General features: G+C 58.6%; 1 protein-coding gene and 1 long non-coding RNA gene across 2 annotated transcripts; one reads left to right on the top strand and one right to left on the bottom strand.

The window, feature by feature from the left end:
- Nucleotides 1–306: 306 nt before the first annotated feature.
- Nucleotides 307–2,312, bottom strand: LOC140914668 (uncharacterized). Its single transcript, XR_012159935.1, has 2 exons — nt 1,072–2,312; nt 307–835 (listed from the first exon to the last, which is right to left on the bottom strand). It is a non-coding gene; the product is annotated as an uncharacterized lncRNA (long non-coding RNA).
- On the top strand, nt 1,203–13,405 carry MTG1 (mitochondrial ribosome associated GTPase 1). The gene is made up of 11 exons (XM_073353098.1): nt 1,203–1,600; nt 2,176–2,240; nt 3,462–3,566; nt 5,274–5,354; nt 6,396–6,452; nt 7,176–7,266; nt 7,872–7,933; nt 8,976–9,072; nt 9,786–9,867; nt 11,760–11,872; nt 12,509–13,405. The coding sequence occupies exons 1-11, from the start codon at nt 1,300–1,302 to the stop codon at nt 12,604–12,606; spliced, it is 1,152 nt and encodes a 383-aa protein (XP_073209199.1). The 5' UTR covers nt 1,203–1,299; the 3' UTR covers nt 12,607–13,405.
- The last annotated feature ends 871 nt before the right edge of the window (nt 13,406–14,276 follow it).

Raw genomic sequence — 14,276 nt, forward strand, 5'->3', positions numbered from 1 at the left:
AGCTCAACTGGGTAGGGTGGGGGGTTGGAAGGTGAATTGATATCTTCTGTGGGGGAGAAGCACCAATCCAGCAAAAAGTGGATTTGATTCTGCGTGCTCTGTTAGCGTACAAAGCACAAGAAGGCAGGACACGTGTGCATGGGGGAGAGAGGGGATATGGCCCCTTGGGAAGGAAAGTTTCTGTGGGTGAGGGGAGAGAGTAAAGCCCCATGGTTACGGCCAGGGTCGCTGTCCTGGTGATTTGGGGATATCAGCGTGAAGGCTGGTAGAACTGGGAGCTTAGTAGCAGGAGAGAAGAGCAGGAACTCAGCAGCTTTGACCCTGGCTCTTTATTCAAAGCATCAGATGCAGCAGTATGCAGGATGTCATCTTCAAGGGGGACAGTGACACAGGTGCTCCTGGGGACGACATGGAGCCCATCTGTATCCCTGGGTGCCTGGCACACCGGGGTCTGGGACTTGCCCTCCAGATGCTGTGGCGCTGGACAGCTCTAGTACCAGTTGGTGCATGCGATCTGGTATCGCACGTCATCCAGCAGCACGGGCGTTTCCTCAGCCGGCTTGGGGGATATTGTTTCAGACGGAGTGGGGGGAGCGGCCCTGGGAGGGGGGCTTGGGCCTGGCCCAGGTGGTGATGCCATGGCAGGGGGCGCCACGGGGGGAGCGGCCCTGGGAGGGGGGCTTAGGCCTGGCCCAGGGGGCGCTACCCCGGCGAGGGGAGCTGCAGGGGCTGCTGTCCCAGCGGGGGGGGATGTCCCCGGCAGGCCAGGGGCCGAGTCCGTGCTCCTTGTGCCACACCCGGGCTGCCTCTCACGCTGCGGCTCTGCCATCGCTGCCTGGGGAGAGAGACAGAGAGAGTGTGCGCGGGAGCAGCGGTCCGGACCCTGCCTTGCCCCGCTACCACCCCCGGCCCCAGCCCACCCGCAGTACTGGCCCCGGTTCCAGCCCGCCCGGCCCTGGCCGCCGGAACCGGCTGCCCTCGCCGTGCCCACCGGAAACAGCCCGTCCCCCGGTACCAGCCCGCCCGGCCCCTCCAGGTCACGGAACTGCAGCGCCCGCGCCGCCGTCTCACCTTCGGCCGCTTCCGGCAACACACGCGCAGCCACCATTGGCCCGCCCCCGACAAAGCCCCGCCCTAATAGCGTATGCGCGCCAACCCCTCCCACACACATACAAAGCCCCGCCCCTAACATCTGCGTCACATAGCCGGGCCCCCAATGGGGTCACACCACAGCGCGGGCCCGCAGCGTTCGGGCAGGGGCGGGGCCAGATGCGCCTATGACGGCCTTGTTGCTGGGCGATGAGGGATCCCCGCTGGTGGAAGGGTTATCGGGGCGCTGATCTGGTCGTGACGTCTTGGCTCCTCCCGTTACTCCCGGCTCGGCTGAGCGGTCTGGGGGCGGGCTCTGTGAGCGGCCGGAACCGGAAGCTGGCTGGAGGGGGGGGTTGCGGGTTGCGCGCTCCGGGTCGCTCCCAGTGGCGGCTGGTGGGTTCCGGCGGCGGGATGCGGCTGGCGGCGGGCGCGCTGCGGGCCTGGCGGGAGCGCTTCGATTTCGGCGGCCGGGACGTGGCCGCCTGGTTCCCCGGGCACATGGCCAAAGGTGCGGGGCTGGGCTCCGGCGCTCTGCCCCGGGGGGCCCCGGGCCGGCTCAGGGATTTGCCACAGGAACCGTGTCATCTGCCGGCTTATTGTGACGTGGGGCTCGCTTGTTCTCCCATCGCCCGGCGGGGGGGGGGAGCCGCCTCTGTGCCCGCTGCGGAGCCTGCCGCGCCCCCCTCCGCAGCGTACGCGGGAGCCCGCCCCAGCCCCGAGCAGCGGGTTTGAGTCCGGGGGGGGGACCCGATGTGATCGGTCCGCGGGGGGGTCTCGTCGCTCTCCAGGGACTAAGCGTGCCCGGGGGGCGGGGCGGGGCTTGCCGGGCTGCGGGGGGACCGGACTTGCCGCATTTCAAAGGCGGTAGCCGTGGCCTCACCGGCTCTCGCGATATTTGGGGTCCCGCTGGAAGTCCCGGCTCCTGCAGGCGCCTTATTATGGCCAGGCAGGCTCAGGCCAGGCCTGCGGGGCATCTGCCCGGGGCCTGGCCCGAGCTGCGGGCAGCACTGGCGGGGCTGAGCCAGTCCCTTCCCCTGGCGGCCAGGCTTGGTGGGCACAGCTGACCTGGCTCCACTTCGGCAGGCCTGCGGCGGATGAAGGAGAGGCTGCGCAAGGTGGACTGCCTTATCGAGGTGCACGATGCCCGAATATCCTTCAGTGGCTGGAGCAGGTGGCCTGGCTGCAGCCCTGCCCCCCTGTGCAGCACCTTGTGTAGCCCCTGGGCTGCAATGTCCTCCCAAAGCCGGTCCCCATTGCACTGCACTGCAATGTCCTCACTTCAGTCCCCACTGCCTCCCTCCCTGAAATATTTGTTCAATATCTTCATTAATGACCTGGAGGATGGCATGGACTGCACCCTCAGCAAGTTTGCAGATGACACTAAACTGGGAGGAGTAGTAGATATGCTGGAAGGTAGGGATAGGGTACAGAGGGACCTAGACAGATTAGAGGATTGCGCCAAAAGAAATCTGATGCAGTTCAACAAGGACAAGTGCAGAGTCCTGCACTTAGGACGGGAGAATCCCGTGCACCCATGCTGGGACTGAACAGCTCGGCAGCAGTTCTGCAGAAAAGGACCTAAGGGTTACAGTGGACAAGAAGTTGCCAAGAAGGCTAATGGCATTTTGGGCTGTATAAGTAGGAGTATTGCCAGCAGATCAAGGGATGTGATCATTCCCCTCTATTCAGCATTGGTGAGGCCTCATCTGGAGTACTGTGTCCAGTTTTGGGCCCCACACAAGAAGGATGTGGAAAAATTGGAAAGAGTCCAGCGGAGAGCAATAAAAATGATTAGGGGGCTGGAGCACATGACTTATGAGGAGAGGCTGAGGGAACTGGGATTGTTTAGTCTGCAGAAGAGAAGAATGAGGGGGGGATTTGATAGCTGCTTCTAACTACCTGAAAGGGGGTTCCAAAGAGGATGGATCTAGACTTCTCTGTCATACCAGATGACAGAATGAGGCATAATGGTCTCAAGTTGCAGTGGGGGAGATTCAGGTTGGATATTAGGAAAAACTTTTTCACTAGGAGGGTGGCGAAGCACTGGAATGGGTTACCTAGGGAGGTGGTGGAATCTCCTTCCTGTGAGGTTTTTCAGGTCAGGCTTGACAAAGCCCTGGCTGGGATGATTTGGTTGGGGCTTGGTCCTGCTTTGAGCAGGGGTTTGGACTAGATGACCTCCTGAGGTCCCTTCCAACCCTGATAGTCTATGATTCTTGCAGTGGCACGGTGTGCTAACAGGGCTGCAGGAGCCTGCCTTGTGAGTTTGAGAGGTGAGAGTTTGTTTCCGATGGGGCAGAGTTCTGCAGGCTGGGCCCTTTCCCGTCACTGTGGGTATCTCAGTTGTTTGGCTTTCTTAACGGTGGCACATCCCATTCTCGGGCCGGAACCCGGCCTTCCAGGAAGCCCTGGGAATCAGACCTCATCTGCTTGTACTGAACAAAATGGACCTGGCTGATCTGACTCACAAAGCAGTAAGAACCGAGTTTAAAGTCTTTCTCCTCCCACTCTTCACAACCATCCTCCCGTTTAATTCACTGATGCAATTTCTTGTAATCTAAAGTAAATGTTTGGGCTGAGGCCAGGTCTACATTGCAATCGTACAGTGGTATAACTATGTGGCTCAGGCATGAAAAATCCACACCCTGAGCAACACAGTCATACAGACCTAACCCCCTTTGCACACAGCTCTATGTCGATAGGAGGGCTTCTCCCGTTGGTTTAGCTAGTGCGCCTCACAGCGGTGGGTTAGTTATGCCGGTGGGAGAAGCTCCCCTGTTTGCATAGTAGCGTCTTCACTAAAGCGCTGCAGCGTTTTAAGTATAGACCTGCCCTGATGGTACTAACCACATGGCACCTCCGAGCAGGGCAGCAGGTTTTCTGGAGTTATCATAGGCAATGCCCATCAGTTACAAGGAGCCTTGTGCAGTTGTATTTCCTGTTATCACAGGAGAATTGGGGTTTCTATTGAGAGCGTGGTCCGGTCAAGCTGCTGGCAGGGGAGGCCCTGGCACCAGTCCACGGGTCCATTGATCCGTTGTATAAATGCAGATAGATCTATAGGCCAAATGTGTTAACAGAACCCAACGTTAAACAGTGTTAAACAAGGTTCAGAGTTTGGTATACAGAGGCCTCAGCTTAGTGCCATGGCAAATACACCATGAAACATTCTTTTAATAAAGATCCAGAAGAAAAGAAAAAATAGTTGAAGTGTTTGAAATGGGGAGGTATTAAGTATGGCTTTCAGTTCATCAACATCCCTTGTTCCCTCTTCCTTTAGTCCTCCATCTCCCAGCGCTAGGCTGCGGATGCAGGATGCGGCCAGCATTCCATCAAGATGGCGCTAAGGAGATCCAACACCCCCGACTGTCAAACAGGCCACGTCTTTACAGGGCCTGAGCCAGCTGCAGCTCTTTACAGAGACCGTCCAGCTAGGGGCCCCCAGCCACACAGTGGGTGCAGTGGGGGAGAGAGGTTCCCCATGGGCGTCTCCTTCACCCAGCTGGCAGTAATCCCCACTGGTGGTACCTGGCTGTTCAGTGACCTGTGTGGGGCACCCTTGCTGCTGGCTTGATCTGCCACTAGCTCCGTGTTTGAACCATCCCTTTGCACACTGTCTTCTCGGCAGTCTAGCAGTGAGGCTAAGGCCAGAGAGCTGCCCTCCGGGCCAGGGTAGAGGCACCATGGGGCTGGGGTCCTTGTGTGGCAGAGGCAGTGGAATTGTCATTGTTGTCATATACCCCTTGTCCTCGCTTGGCTGAACGATCCTGGATTCAGCCTGCAGTCTCCATTGTAGATAGCATGGCCATGTAACGCTCCCTGGTCCTCACCGCATCCCTGTGAGCTATGGTGTGTTGGCTGAGTGTTGTCATCCCCATTCTACTGATAGGGAAAGGGAGGCATAGAGCAGGGGGGGCACCCACAGGAGCCTGTCTGCTTTTCTGAGCTGGCCAGCATTCATGGTTTCCAGACAGGTAGTGGGGAGCTGAACAGATGTTTGTGTTTTAGCATTGTGTCTTCTCTGCAAATGGTAACTCAGAGCAGATGGCTACAGCACACTTCACCCCAGTTAGCTCCAGCCTGAGCAACCTCACCGTCATTTTGCCCTGTGTGACTGGGGCAAGGGGTCACCGTGGGCCACTGCATTCTCTAACATGGAAATCTCTCTCATTTCTTGCTAGAGAATTCTGACGCGCTTGGAGCAGGAAGGGCTCAAAAACACCCTCTTCACAAACTGCGTGAAAGATGAAAATGTCAAGAAGGTAACAGCCCCTGTCTCTTCTAACAGCAGTTCCTTTCGGTGTGTGTCCGCTCTACAATGTGACTGCTTGGAGCTGAGGGCAAGCTGCGCTGCGCTCAGCTGTTCAGCGCCCCGGGCGCCTCAGTGAGATCAGGTCCCATTAGTGACTGCCCTACGTTTTTACTACAGGATTCCGCTTTAGCTGATGCCACCTCGGAATTGTTGACTTCAGATCTAAGAGCCCAGCTTGAATCTCTCAGCCCAGGGGAGTTTGTGGTGCTGGCAATTAGAAAGAGCATCTCTTTACTCGTACATTGAGTGCACCTTCCCCTAGGCTTGCTGAGAGACCACTAGGCAGCACTGCCTGCTGGCATCGGTACAGCGTGCTTTTCTGAGCAGTGCCCTAGTGGTGGGCATGGCCGTTGCAGTACATGCAGAAGTAGGATCTGAGCACTCGTGCCAGGGACATCGGGGTCAAGGTTTGATTCTTTTAAATGTTGTTAAAATGACACTAATGCTCATGCAGCCACATCTGTGGCCAAACGCTTCTCTCAGACCTGCAGGGGAGTCCTCAGCTCCCATATTCTGCCCTGCCAGTGGAAGATCTGTGCATGCAGAAGGAGCTCGGTATCAGTTGGCATCCACCCTTTGGAGGGCAGAGGAGAGTCTGCCTTTTATGTGGAACAAAACCACCCCAGTGTGAACATCCCCTGCTTTGCATGCATTAAAGCTGTGCATTAGTTGTTCTCTGAACACACCTGGAAGTGAAAGCTGGCTAGGAAGGGCTCACCCCACTGTGTCTCTGTCCATCCTGTTAGCACCTTCATTTGGAAGCAGTTGCCACTTAAATTTGTGTTAAAGTACAGGCTAGCTGCAGAGAAGTCCCTGGATTTCCCACTAGCTGGTGAGTTGCAGCAGGAGACACGCCTGTCCTGCCAGTGAATTCTGCCTGGCTTCTCATATCAGCACTGTGCTAGCCAGGGAATCTAACGGCAGGTTACTACCCTCTCAGGACAAAGCCACCAGTGCTTTGCTTAACATCTGTCTTTGTATTGCCTTGCAGGTCATCCCTCTCATCACGGATCTGGTCAGCAGCAGCCAGCGCTACCAGAGAGCTGAGGTCAGCTAATGGGCCAGAGTGAGAATGGGGCAAGTGTGTGAGTGAGACCCCCACACTGCTGCCCAGTTCCCCACATGGGCAAAGGGCTTGTCCAGCTGGACACACTGATTGGGAACCTGCACACACATTAGACGTGTAGATGGCACCTGAAGAGGTCCTGGTTCTCAGTGCTGAGCGCCCTCTGTCCCCACGGGAGCCAGCGGGAGTTACAGTGCTCTGATGGCTGCAGGGCCCCCAGCATGCACTCAGCTCCTGGGGCTCAGTCTTGCTCCTAGTTACGCGAGAGTCAGTGCTGAGCAGCTGACTCCAGTGGAGTGAATCTGGTTTTCCACGGTCTGAGTGGGAGAAGAGTCTGGCTTCTCTCTTCAGATGGAAACATTCCACTGGTGGCCTGGGCTTCCAGCTGGTCTCTCCGAGGCTGCGCTGAAGCCAGGAGTGTAATGAACTGTGCGAGCCTCCATTCCCTGGCATGTCTGGTTTATGACTTTCGTGGTTTCCATGCAGATCCAAATTAATCTGCCTTGACACTTCCAGACTCCTGTTGTTAGCTCTGCCCTGCCTGGTGTGTGGAGGGGGCCGGCTGAACGGGACGGGGAGCCTGGTGTGGTGCCAGCTGGCAGATCTGGGGCCTGGCTGGGTGGGAAGGGGAGCATGGCGCGGTGCTGCCTGGCATTGCTGCCGAGGGAGGGGGCATCTCATCCATCTCCCTTTCTGTTGTTCCAGAACGTGGAGTACTGCATCATGGTGATTGGGGTGCCCAATGTGGGGAAATCCTCCCTTATCAACTCCATGCGGAGGCTGCATCTCAAAAAGGGTACTTCCTTGTGTGCCTTTCCATTGCGCCCCTCGGTTCGGGGGGAGAGCACCCCCTGCCTGTGGGTCACAAATCCCTGGAGGGCTGGGGGCTTTGAGGTGGCCGTAGGGCGGGTTCATCAGACCTCCTAGTGGTTCAACCCTCTCCTGCAGGGAACTGGCTCTCCCAACTGCTGAACTGGCCCTGCATGCTGCATCTTTTCCCTGGCTGTTCAGTGACCCAAGCTGAGCAGGGCTGGGCTTAGCCAGTGTTTAGCTGGGAGGCCCCGGAAGCAGCAGGGGGAGCTGGGCCCTTGTTCCCCTCTCTGCAGCTGCTCTGCCGTTGCTGTGAAGTTCGATGAGGGATGCAGAGGGGCTGGCAGAGCTCCCTTAGGAGCAGCAAGAGAGAAACCAGGGAGTTCTCTGGGGAACAGGTGCTGGCTGAACGGGGCCTCAGTCCCATGAGGCACACCAGTCAGGGGGATGGCTGGGAGACCTCTTGGGTATGCACAGGGCCCACCCCTGCACCGTGAGGCCAGTGGCAAAGCTCTGTCACTGCCCTGGGAGCAGGCCAGGCCAGAGTGAGCCTTCCTTCTCCAGCTGACTGGGCCTCTCCTTTTCCTGAAGGGAAAGCGTCCCCCGTGGGTGGCGAGCCGGGGATCACCAAGGCCGTGCTTACCCGAATCCAGGTACTATCCTTGGGAGCTGTGCCCCTGAGCATGGCCGGCCGGGGCGCTGTACTGGCCATGGGCAGAGGTGTGTGCGCTTGCATTGTGTAGCTAGTGTGTGCACAGTGCGAGGGGCTGCGTGAGGCCAGTAGCCATTCAATTGAAATGGTCAGAAGGTGGCTGGGTTAAGAGACCCCTGGGACAACACAACATTGGTAGCTTTCAAAGTAACCGTGGGGCACTGCCTGGTTGTGTTCTCCGGGCAAGGCCTCCCAGTCGCTCCATAGTGCTAGAGTATGGGGCTGGGTCCCAGGGACTGTTTGGCCAGGTCCCCAGGGCTGTAATGAAGTGCATGCCAGGATCTGTAGTCTCTGCAAACTGCACTGCTGGTAAAGGTCACCTTTAAAGGAAGTGACCCTAGGTTCGGGCCCCCTCTTAACTGGCTCTAGAAGACCTGCTGGCATCAGGAGGGAGGCGATGTTTATGCAGACTGTCTGACGATTGGGGCCCCTCCAGCAGCCCCAGGGGTGTTGGGGGAGAGCTCTCTAAGGATTCAGCATCCCACCCATTTGGATAAGGGCTGGGAGCTCCGAACCCACCTCCATTCATCCCCCCCAGCAGAGCCAAAGTGCCAGGACCCCACACCTGGTGCGGAACCTTCCTGGGCCTCTTTGCCTGCCAGGACAGGTCCTGGACAGCGCCAGCCCAGTTGGTTCTTTGCGGGTGACCCGGGTAGGAGGGGGCTGGGCTCTGCCCTGCTTTGTGCTTTGCTTTGGCCCTTGGGCTGCTGGCAGGTTACTGGAGGGACCCTCTGGGGCGGAGCTGGGGTGCCTGGTTGTAATGGGCCATTTCCAGTGCCAGTGTTTGTGCTCCACAGAGTCTCTTCCCTGGGCTGGTGGAGCACAGAGTCGTCGTGCCGTTCCCAAGCCAGCTGGTGGGGGGGGGGGTCGGTTCGGAAGTGCCAGCGTCCCCTCCGTTCGTGCCGGTGCTGTTCAGAGTGCTGCTTTGGACTCTGCTCTCCGACCCGTACGGCCTCATAACAAGCCTGCTTCCGCCTGTCTAGGTCTCTGAGAGGCCCCTTATGTACCTGCTGGACACGCCTGGAGTGCTGGCTCCGAGAATAGAGAGCGTGGAGACGGGCATGAAGCTGGCCCTGTGCGGTGAGAAGGGCTTTGGAGCTGCAGCTGCTTCTGGCCAGGGCCTGTCCTTACTCGGCTGGGGCTGAGAGAGGAATCCCCGGAACTCATGATCGCGGGCAGGGTGTGGGGGAGGGAGGCACGCTCCACCCAGGCAGCAGGGAGTTGTGGAGGCAGCGTGGGTCCTGCCTTGAGACTTGTTGTTGTTGTTGTTGGGTGCTTGGGCCAGAGCCACTGCCTGTCCCCTACCCTGAGGAGCCCAGCTCGGGACAGGCTACTGCTCCCAGCTGTCTGGAGGAGGGAGCATCACCCAGCGCATGTGCTCCAGCCCAGCTGTCTGCCCTGGCCCTCTCCCCCGCCTGGCCATACTGACTGTGAGCTGCAGCTGGTGAACATCCAGATCAGCTGCTGGGGCTTGAGGGGGGCACTGTGGGCTCTAGAGCTCAGTAGGAATGGCCCATCTCCCCACCCTGGGGAGTTCTTACTAGGCCAGTGGCTGCCTCCATACTGTGCCTGGCGCTGTGGGCTGGAGCCTGGCTGTGCCCAGGGTGGCCCCGCGGGAGCAGCGCCTTGGAGGTGCCCTGTGCACACAGTCTCAGGTTGGCCAAGCCGGCCCCTGAGCCCTGGAGCCCTGTGGGAGAGGGGTCGAGGCACAGCTCCCAGGCCAGTGCAGAGGGGCTGTCTCTTGGCCTCTGCCCTGCATGGATGGCACTCAGGCTTTGCTCTGTCTCTTATAGGGGCCATCCGGGACCACCTGGTGGGCGAGGACGTCATGGCCGACTACCTGCTGTACACCCTGAACAAGCAGCAGCAGTTCAGGTGAGCACTTCCTGAGCACCTGGCTGCTGTGGGGTCATGGGGTGGAGCTGGCTGGGCTCATGCATTGAGACCCCAGGGTCTTCCCTGGTTGTGGGGGCTGGCTCCTGCCCATGTCTCCCCAGTGCCACCTCTCAGCTCTTGCTTGGAGTCTGCTCTTGTGCACACCATTGGCAGGGAAGCTCCTGCAGCGGGGGCACTCCTTGCCAGAGCGGAGGGTCTGTCCGCTCCTGATGTGAGCCTGGCTGGCGGTGCCCCCGCACTGAGCTGCCAGGAGGGGCTGTAGGAGATGGAGTGGTGCCCAGAACGTGTCATATGCAGAGTGTCACGCTGCATGACTTTGAGGGCCAACCTCAGGGCAGACTGTCAAAAGCAGGGCGACACCCCAGGCTGGTAATATGGTCTCTAATTAGATTGCACCAACCCAGTAACAAGTGTGAACTGAAGAACTAGAACAACCTTACTGTGGAGTCACAGACAGTCCCCTTGGGCTCTCCGGTCTGTCTTGCCACCCAGGCAAGCTGGACTTCATGAAGGCTGGTTGCTCTACATCAAATATCACACAAGATTTGGGTTGCTGCTAGTCCCGTTTGTACCTCAGATCTCATGCCAAAGACAACACTTGTAGCCAAGCCTATGGTAAACTAATGAATGATGCATTAATTAGGAAAAGAAATGCTAGAGCTCTTAGAAGGTTAAAGCAGGCAACCGTATAGACACACATGATGTGTGCCTATGGTTTTTAAAGGTGACAGAGCTGTAGTGATCTGTCAGCACAGAATGTTTAACCCAGGTTGACCCTGCGGATCTCTGCTTCTGTTTTGTGGCTCCAGTCCTGGGAGAGTCAAATGAGATGCACGTTTTTCTCGTTCGCTATTTTTATTTCCTTTGTGGCCTCTTTATGGGTGTGGAAGGGACAATCAACAAAGTCTTTGTATTGTGATGTTCCACAATGGCTCATTTAGTTTTGATAGCCCTGCCTTCTGGGCAGGAGACATCCCTCCTGCAAGGCTCACCATTCCAGAGCGCAAACAGTTTACGGTTACAAAGCAAAAGCTTATTTATCTTAGATCATGTAATAAAGATATTACAAGTGTGATTGATGTGAGCAGCAACTTTCAGACATTTCATAAAAGTCTAAGTTCAGTACCCACCTTGGCCGTACTGACGCACAGGGGAAACAGACCTCGTTTCCAGCAGTGAATTTGTCTGTGCTTGGCTGAGGCCTAAAGCCTCGGCAAGAGCTGGTACCTGTTGAACAAAATGCAGCTCTTGTCCCAGAATCAGCTGAAGCTCTGCTGTACTTTGCTGGTGCCTTCAGTGCTCTCTTCTGGCCGCTGGGAGGCCCAGCGCTCATGGCTTGAAAGGGACAGCCAGCCTCCTTGACAGCGGGTCTGCAGGGGCTTCTGGGTGGCTTTGCCAGTGAAAGCTCCTGCCTAGAAAGGGCAGGTATCAGCCCTGCTGCCCCACGCCAGAGCAGCAAGGTGTTCACTGCCTGAGGCCCCGTAGCCAGCCAGCACTGGCAGCCGCCCTTGTAGAGTGGCAGCTGGGGACACCGCACAGGTAGGAATGTGCAGAAATCCCTGCGGTCTCTAGGAGGTGGTGGTAGAGCTGCTCGGGTGACTGATGGGGCCGAAAGGAGCCCAGAGGGCCATGGGGCCTGTCTTCTATGCGGCTGGCTGGTCAGCCGGGGCATGGAGGGTGCTGGCCGTACCCCAGAGCAGGCACTGCATGCATTGCAGCCACACCATCCCTCTGCACGCTCCAGAGCACCCTGAGCGCTGCGGCCCCTGGGTGAGGTGCTCTGCACAAGGAAAGCTGCCCTTTGCCCTGACCTGGCTGGTGCTTCTGCCCCTGCCCTTTGGTGCTAACCCGCTCTCGCTGCCCTGGCACAGCTACGTGGAGCGCTATGGGCTGGGAGAGCCCAGTGATGACATCGAGAGCGTGCTCAAGCGGGTGGCACTGAATCTGGGCAAGAAGCACAAAGTGAAGGTGCTCACAGGGACAGGTGAGTGCCCCTGCAGGCCTGGGACCCCGTGGGGGGACGGGTGAGAGCCAGCTGGGGGTGGGGTGGCCCCCCAATACTGGGCAGAGAACCTGGCGGGAGGTGGCTAAGTGCTGTGCCCATGCCACCTGGAGATTCCAAGGGGGGAGGGGAGGACAAGGGAGCCCCCTAGCTGGGTGGGTGGGGGAGAGAAGAGGAATGCCCCACCCACTGCTGGCTGGAGGTGCTGGGGGAGTGCCCCAGCCTGAAGGTGCGCGGGGTGGGGTAGGAGGGCCCCAGCTGCTGCCGACTCAGACCCTCTGTTCAGCGTGATCGCCTCAAGAGGTGTGGCCAGGGCGTGGGACTGGCACGAGGACGGGCAGTGGGGGCTGGCAGGAGTTGCCCGTTGGGGCGATGGAGGCTGGTGACTGTGGGTGGGGGGAGGGAGGATCTCTGAGCCCTGGTGTGTTGTGGGGGAGCCTCTTGTGCCCTTTGCATGGAGCCAGGGCCGTGCAGCGCCCAGGGACCAGCCAGAGCTAGCTCCTTTCCCTCCCCTCCCTCTTGGCCTGCTTTTGGGGCAGTGTCTGTACAGTCTGGAACCCATCGAGGGGCTGGGCCATGAGCTCCCCCCTCACTTACAGCCTTTGCCTTCTCTTGTAGGGGACGTGAACGTGATTGCGCCCGACTATCCTGCAGCCGCCTATGAGCTCCTGCGCACCTTCCGCAAGGGGGAGCTGGGCCAGGTGCTGTTGGACTGAGCCCTGCCCAGCCCCCACGCCTGGCTCGGGCTCAGCGGGAGGATGGACCCACCTGCCAGTGCAGGGCACTCGGAGACCTGCCAGTGGGTTCAGCCATTGCCTTGTCCCCTTAGTGCTGCCCACCGAGGGCTGAGAGTGCCTGGCCTCAGGGCGAGCCGCCATCCTCTTGGCCAGGTTGATCATGGCATGGAGGTGGCTCACAGGCAAAGCAGGATGTGGCCGTGCCCAGGCTGTTTCCCTCCTCCTGCCCCATGCACATGCAGCTCTGGGGTTGGTGTGACCAGGGGAGCAGCCCTCATGTGGGTCTGTGTTTGGCTTCCCAGCCAGGGCCCCTGTCATTGCTTGGGTGGGCTCTGCCTGCCCGTCATCCCCAGAGATGACGTGCTATGAACAGACCCTAGCCCAGGGACTCCCCCATCCTCTGTCGGGGGCAGGGAGGTCTTGGGGCAGTTCAGGGCCCTGCCTTTCGCCGGCATAGGTTCATGTTCCTTTGGACTGTTGCCCCCGTGGGCAGAGCCAGCCTCTGTGTTTCCTGGAAGAACAGATCACCAGGGACCCTTTAAAGAGACATGCTCCTGCTGTGTCCAGGCAAACCCTCGTCTGCTCTGTCACTGCCACAGTGCTGGCAGCCCACTGCTCTCCAGTGCCAGCAAGCCCCAGTTGCTGGGCCTGGACCCTGAGGGCAGGTACAGCGTGTGGTGGCAGCTTAGTTTAAAATAAAAACTGGGGCACATGTAATGAAATCCAAGCCCTCTGCTGCTGGGATTTATTGGCCATTAAATTCAGTTCCACCTTGTCACCACATTGGTATTTATTAACACACCACTGCGTCGCTGGCATTCTCAGAGGCTGGCACTGGGGGCAAGCGTGTGAGCTGGATGTTTGTGCTGCAGTGATCTGTGTGGGGAGCTAAGTGTTGTGATGTGATGTAAATTGTCTTCAAGTTTCAGATACAACCCGAGGGGCAGCAGCAGCTCCCCCCTCTCAAAGCGAGGTGCTAAGGCTCTCTGCACACTCAGGCAGTGTCGCTGTGTCGGTCACACTCAGGGCAGCTCTCCCCTCAGAGCGAGGCGCTCAGGCTCTCTGCACACTCAGGCAGCATTGCCGTATCGGTCATACTCTGGGCAGCTTCTTCCCCCCCCCCCCCCCCCCCCCGCAGAGCAATGGGCTCAGGCTGTGTCTTACATTCAGGTCACACTTCCATGGTTCCTTTTGCAGGCCCCAGTGGGAGTGATGGAAGCTGAGATTGTGAACATGGTTCTGATGTAAGTGGTGGATCTTGCAATGGCAGGGCTCGTACCTCCCTGCAGACATAGGACAGCTGTTCTCTGGCAGAGGCAGAGAGTGAGTTCCCTGCAGAGCCCCTGAGGGCCCTGCTGTAGTGGGCAGTGGTCTGTCCAAGAGTAGTGTCATTTGCCCCTGTATTTGGGTGGGCAAAGCAAGGACTGAGGGGACAGTGCAGCACCTCTCATGCTGCCCCACAGGAGCTGGCTGCTTTCCCTGTGCAGTTGCCACTAGGCCCCTTGGGGAGTGAAGTAGCTGGGCCCAGCTGAGCTGCCTCCATGTGGGGCTGAGTCTGCCAGGGCAGGGTATCACACAGGCGTCCTCCTTGCAGACCAGACTCTGCTTGATCACCGTGTCTGTCAACCTCCCTGAGGTAGGGATCCCTA

This window comes from Lepidochelys kempii, chromosome 7 (assembly GCF_965140265.1).
Source record: "Lepidochelys kempii isolate rLepKem1 chromosome 7, rLepKem1.hap2, whole genome shotgun sequence".
In the NCBI taxonomy this organism is placed as follows: Eukaryota; Metazoa; Chordata; order Testudines; family Cheloniidae; genus Lepidochelys; species Lepidochelys kempii.